This window comes from Ursus arctos, unplaced genomic scaffold (genome assembly GCF_023065955.2).
Source record: "Ursus arctos isolate Adak ecotype North America unplaced genomic scaffold, UrsArc2.0 scaffold_23, whole genome shotgun sequence".
NCBI lineage: Eukaryota > Metazoa > Chordata > Mammalia > Carnivora > Ursidae > Ursus > Ursus arctos.
In genome coordinates, this window is record NW_026622908.1 from 33,259,131 (window position 1) to 33,265,820 (window position 6,690).

At 37.1% G+C, this 6,690-nt stretch overlaps 1 protein-coding gene across 1 annotated transcript; it reads left to right on the forward strand.

The window, feature by feature from the left end:
• Positions 1-3,688: 3,688 nt before the first annotated feature.
• On the forward strand, positions 3,689-4,612 carry LOC113246437 (olfactory receptor 4A15-like). The gene has a single exon (XM_026487045.1). It carries the CDS (start codon positions 3,695-3,697, stop codon positions 4,610-4,612), a length of 918 nt encoding a protein of 305 aa, XP_026342830.1. The 5' UTR covers positions 3,689-3,694.
• Positions 4,613-6,690: the final 2,078 nt, after the last annotated feature.

Below are 6,690 nucleotides of genomic sequence, written 5' to 3' on the forward strand. Positions count from 1 at the left end.
AGAGTAGAGAGAATAAGAGAGACAGAATAGGAGAGAGCACTTGAGAGAGAGCATGAGGGAGAATGAGTGGGACTATGTGAGAGACAATGAGAGAGAGAGAGAAGGAGAGAATCACTGCTGGAGAGCTGCAAGGATCCTCCTAGATTGCTCATCAGAGGAGGGATCAGTGTGTATATGTGCATTTGCGGAAACTACTTGAGGCTGGATGGAGATTTACCTGGCTGCATTAGAGAGGAGTGCCTAGTGCTCCATGGGCCAGGCACAGTGCCCCTTCTCCCAGGTGGACAACCTGGGCAGGTTCTGGTTCACAAGGCAGGACACTGGCTGAGGATTTAGGAAGATCTTGCCTCAGTAGTGGGACGTAATTAGCCCTACACTGAGCACTCTTCCAAACCTGCCTAATAAACCATAACAGTAAGAATAAAGAAAAAATCCCCAAGGAAAACATCTAAGAGAAACTAATGTTGTGTTTAGAATTTTATGTCTCTGCTAACATGAGAGATTGTCTTGATTATTGTTCTTGTGATGTTCTTGTTTCATTCTGGTTTATTTGTAATGCTGGGCGCATAAAATGAGTCAGGGAGTATTTTAAGTTCCCCTCATCCTTGAGCTGCTTATGTATGATTGGTATTACATTTTGATTAATTGTTAGAAAGTATCATTGATTAAGTTATATGCATGTAGAATTTCGTTTCGAGAGAAGAATGATATTAACTGTTTTATTTACTTAAAACTATTAGGTTTCAATGTTTTTTTGTGTCTGTTGAGAAAGCTGTGTCTTTCCTAGCAGAGCTCCACTTTCTAAATGGGCAAGTATACTGTCATAAATTCATTGGTGATATTCTTTTATTATCTTTTTTAGGTGTGTAGAATACATTGATGGCACCCTCTTCATTCTTGATTCTGATCATTTGTTCTCTTAGTTTTTCTTCACCCATTTTGCTAGGAACATTAATTTTATGAATCCTTCAAAGAACCAATTCCTAGATTTAGGTATTGTCTCTATTTTTCAATAAAATTCAATTTCAGTGATTTCTGTCTGTTACTTACTTTCTTTCTACAGTGTCCTGTGGGTTTATTTTGTTTTTCTGTTTTCAACTTCTTGAGATGGAATGTTAGTTTACTTCTTATAATATCTCTTTTTTCCTAATATTTTAGTTAAAGCTACAAATTTCATTCTACACACTCCTTTAAATGATTGGGAAACACTGTTATGTTTGGGTTGAATTCCATTATATATGTTCTGTATGTTTGAAGTCCTTTGAAATGCATTGCAACTTGTTTTCTGGCCAAATGTAATGTCTATTTTGATGAATGTTCTCTAAGAACTCTGAGATAAGTGGAATCCTCCCACAGTGTTTTCACCCTCCCCACTCCCATACTAACACAGGTTCTATCAACTTGCCTGTGTGCTCCTATGTGACAAACTCAAGACTCTTTCCTTAGGGAAGAAGCTTGCTTTATCTACATTTGTTACAACATTTAAATGGGTTGTATGAAATTTGCTTTCATGATGTTCTGGAAGTCAGTTCAGGTGTCCATGTGAAAAGACATAGCTAACTAAAATAGCTTTGCCTAATTTGAAAGTCATGCTTGAAAGAAGAGAGTTTTTACATATTTTATTTCTGTCCATACTGGACATTTCTCTTTTGGTGATTCAATCTCAAGTTGTTCTTTGGGGATTCCTCGTCCTTCCCCTCCAACCCCCAGAGGACATGTTTCCTCAAGTCCTGTTGTACATGGTGATTATCCTTGTGCGATCTCTGGAGAGGCAGGTCTACCCTCAAAATTATGATGAAGGTCCCAATGAATTTAATTAGAGAAGAATCATTCTTGGAGAAGCACCAATGGAATGTCTCAATAGGGCTTGTTGTGGTTCAAATGCAGATAAAGTGTTTACAGACCTTTGTCTTGACCTCAGAGAGTATTTGGATCCGTGCTTGTATAACTGGCTTTTTCAGGTATCAAATGATGGATTCAGACCATAGTGAAGTATCTGTGTGAAATTATTCTCCATCATTCAGGGAATCCAATGTTTAACTATGCTTTGTGAAGTTAGACCGGTATAAGTGATTGAGAATTGACTGTCATAAAGGCTATTTCACCATTTTACTTATATTTGCATAAAAAACAAACCACACAATCTTTATTTAAACAATTCACAATTTTCTCTCCTGTGAAGTTTTTTTTTTCTTTTTTTAATCTGAAGATGTTGGTTTAACATTTTTTCATTACCAGGGCAAATTATGCCAACAATGAAGATTTTGAGTCTCTTTGTTCACATTCAGACTTGTTGAGATTATGGGGCCTTTGTATTCATTTTGAAAATCCCAGCAATTTAAGAGGTGACCTTTTTCTGAAAGACGGAAATGAATAAGACTTTCTTCCAGCATGAAAAACTTTGTTCACGTGGAGACAGTTCAAGGTCTGGTGATGGTGCATGTGTTTTCTTGATCTGTGTGCACAGAGATGGCATCAGTGCTCAAAGGAGAAGGGAGAAGGGACAGCAACCCTGGACTGAATTGTGTTTCAGTATGCAGGCAACCCAGAAAGTCTAATTAGATGTAAGATTCCAAAGTAGACTTCATATTTTACATGTTGGTGATGTTGGAATTCACAGTCTTTTAAAAGTTCTCCTGTGTGAATCTGATAATCAGCCATAAGAGGGGTTCTTTATGGTTACTAGAATATATGGGAATTAGCTCAGGTCTGTAATACTCTTTTTGGCTATTTCATATAAAGATATAGAATAAACATACTTTCTCTAACATCAGTGTTTTAGAAACTAATTTCAGGTTTAGGGATATTTTATTGGGCAGATACTTCTAACTCTATGGATGGTTTCAACTGATAAAGTTCTCTGAGCATTGTTTGCTGATCTGTGAAAGTTTATAGAGGATGGTGTAGCACCCACAAACTTGAATGAGTGATTTTGAAGAATCCAAGGTCACACTGTCATAATCAAGCTCTTACTTCAGTTCCATTGATTCTGTTCACAGGTGAGTTTCAGCATCACAGCATATGTATGTTGGCTATTCCTATAAATGCTTCTTTATATGATTTACCCACTTGCCATTGGTTTCTTTGTCTTCTGTATTTTGTTTTCTTAGAGCTCTGTGTCTATTTTGATATTAACTCTGTGTATGTCCTCTGAAGTGTAAATCTTTCCCCCCACCTACTTTTATCTATTGATGTCATGGTATCTTTTTAAAGTCTTTGAGATGTTTTGATATTATAAAATATATCAATTTCTTTATTAGTTAAGAGGATTCTAGAAGTTAGAAAGTCATCTTTTTCATTAACTGGGAAGTAAATATAAATCTTGTTTTAGGTTTTCATTAACCTTAATCCATTTAAAAATTTTTATAAGAAGAATTCACTATATGTATAATTTTACTAGCTTTCAGTTGGAAAGCTGGTTGTGGCACCTCATTTATTTATTAATGTGTCCTTTTCCCAGGATATCTTTAATGACTTATCTCTTCCTTACTCTGCAAGACTGCTGAGGTTGGAGAGAATGTTTTAATCAGCCTTGTATTCTTGTAATTTCGGAAAGCACTGGAAAATAAACTATAATGCCTATTTGTTGAAAGAAAAAAACAAATTGTGTTAAGAGTTCAGGAAGTCAACAGTAATCATTATATTTATACTAATTTTGTCTTGAACTATGAAATAAGAACAGGCAAAAGAACATATGGAACTCAGGAACAATGTGACTGAGTTTGTCCTCTCGGGACTCACCCAGAGCCTCCACGGTCAGAAGATATTATTTGCTGTGTTCTCGATCATCTACATCGTGACAATGGTGGGCAACCTACTCATTGTGGTGACTGTGGTGGTCAGCCCTACCCTGGATGCCCCTATGTACTTCTTCCTTGGTTACTTATCATTTATGGATGCTGTGTATTCAACTACAGTTACTCCAAATATGATTATAGACTTACTCTATGAGAAGAAAACCATTTCCTTCCAAGCTTGCATGTCCCAGCTCTTTATAGGGCACTTATTTGGTGGTGCTGAGATTTTACTTCTGGTGGTCATGGCCTATGACCGCTATGTGGCCATCTGCAAACCCTTGCATTATTTGACGATCATGAATCAACGGGTGTGTGTCCTGTTGCTGATGTTAGCTTGTTTTGGAGGTTTTTTGCATGCTGTAGTTAAGCTTCTCTTTGTTTACAACCTTCCCTTCTGTGGTCCCAACGTCATTGACCACTTCATCTGTGACATGTACCCATTATTAAAACTTGCCTGCACTGACACCTACGTTATTGGCCTCACTGTGGTTGCCAATGATGGCACAATCTGTGTGGTCATCTTTACAGTCTTACTCATTTCCTATGGAGTCATTCTGCACTCCCTGAAGACCCATAGTCAGGAAGGGAGGCGCAAAGCCTTATCCACCTGTGGCTCCCACATTACAGTGGTGGTCCTCTTCTTTGTCCCCTGCATTTTTATGTATGTGAGACCTCCTTCCACCTTACCCATTGATAAATTCTTGACTGTGTTTTACACAGTTATCACCCCTATGTTAAACCCTCTAATCTATACTCTGAGAAATGGAGAGATGAAAAATGCCATGAAAAAGCTGTGGACCAGAAGAAGAAAATGAGGCCAATGAGAAATGTGTCACCTCTTTTCAATGAAGAGTTGCTCCACCCAAGGAAGGATTATTTATTTGTAATGAATTTCTCCTCAGGTTTAATGAACTTGCATATGATGAAACATTGCATTTAAGATGTAAATACTACAATGGTCAAAATAGATTTCTAAGATTTTCATAAGTTGTTAGGAAAATAGATGTGTAGCTTTTGGGTATAAAATGTCTTTGTTGAAACCATGGGTTTATGTTCTATGTACCTTTATTTTCATTGGTGGACAATTTTCACATTCTTTTCTCTTACATTGTGGTGTTTTTTTTTTCAGAATTAATAGTGCTCATTGCATATCTCAGAGAGAGAAATTAAGAAATGGGCCATAAACACTTGGTTCACTCTTCCCATACAAAGACAACTGATATTAATATTTGAATTATATATCTTATTTTTGTATCCTCAAGATATTTAAGTATATAATTCTGTTCATATTTATTAGTACATAGGATTGAAAAGGAATGTTGCTTCCAAGTTATAATATTAATCATGAAGAAGTTAAATTTAGAAAATAAGCTGAACAAAAGATGTAGATATAATAAGTTAGATTTACACATTTTTCTGAGGGAAGTCCTATTATCTTCTCAAGTGGAGTAGCTTTGTATGGTGTTATATTTTCATTGAAATGATCCATTAATCTTCCCTGACAGTTTAGAATATCTGATAATATCTCTACCATTTTTCAGTATCCCCATCTCTACTTTTGCGTACAGTATTTCATAGCCTTCTTTAGGGACCTAGGCCCTTCCTTTCATAGTTGGAGTTAACATAATCCATAATTCATGAACTTCAAGTATGTAATACAGAACCTGACACCAGATATTTTGGGTGATATCATCAGTAAGAAAGATGCTGGCAATATGGCATGCCATTCTTACCCCTGCTCTTAATGGAATGCAGATTATTAGGCAATAAAGAGGCCATAATATATATTGATTTATTTAACAGAGACCTCTTTCACAAGCTTCCCTCTCTGAATGAGGCTTGAAAGAAAATATTATTCACCTTTAATAGTGTAGGAAGAATGTGATCAAAGAAACTCATGGTTCTGTCTCCCTTATTTATTTAGTCTGGATTCATGAGGTGCCCTGGCTATGGGGAATGGAACATTTTCACTGGTAAGTCACAGTGTATGATAAACTATATATCCCAATTTTTATCCCAGTTATTATTACATGGAGATACCTTATTTCATCTCAAAGTCTTCCCAAACATGAGACTATTCTTTAAATGATAGTAAACATTTGATTTTATCAGAAGTGATATAATTGGAGGTGGGGTGTTTGGGAGGTGATTAGGTCATGAAGGTAGAACTCTCATGAATGGGACTAGTGTCTCTTTAAAAAGAGATACCACAGGGACACTTGGGTGGCTCAGTCTGTTAAGTGTCTGCCTTTGGCTCAGGTCCTGATCCCAGGGCCCTGGAATCGAGTCCCTCATGGGGCTCCCTGCTCTGCCAGGAGCCTGCTTCTCTGCCTCTCTCTCTCTCTCTGCCTCTCATGAATAAATAAAGTCTTAAAAAAAAAAAAAGGAGATACCACAGGGACACCTGGGTGGCTCAGTGGGTTAGGAATCCGCCTTTGGCTCAGGTCACAATCCCTGCTCAGCCAGGGACCTGCTTCTCCTTCTGCCGGCTGCTCTCGCTGTTTGTTCTCTCTTTCTCTCTGTCAAATAAATAAATAAAATCTTTTAAAAAATAAATAAAAAGAGACATCACAGACCTCACTTGCCTTTTCTGCCATGGGAAGAAATAGAAAAAAGACAGTAATCCATGAACTAGGAAGCAGGCTCTCACCAGACGTGAAATCTGCAAGTGTCTTGATCTTGGCCTTCCCCAGACTCCAGAACTATGAGAAATAAATGATGTTGAAGCCAGTCTGTGGTATTCTGTTAAAGCAGCCCAAATGGACTTAGACAGACATTTAGTTAATTTCCAGATTTGTATAATTCAAGTGATGAGATAAAAATCCTGGTTAATTGTCTATGTTCATTGGCCTATAAGTCTATAAGTCTGGGAACATTCCTTAATTGTCTTTGT

Coding starts and splice junctions, on each gene's coding strand:
- LOC113246437 (XM_026487045.1), top strand. CDS start 3,695: ATGGAACTCAGGAACAATGTGACTGAGTTTGTCCTCTCGGGACTCACC.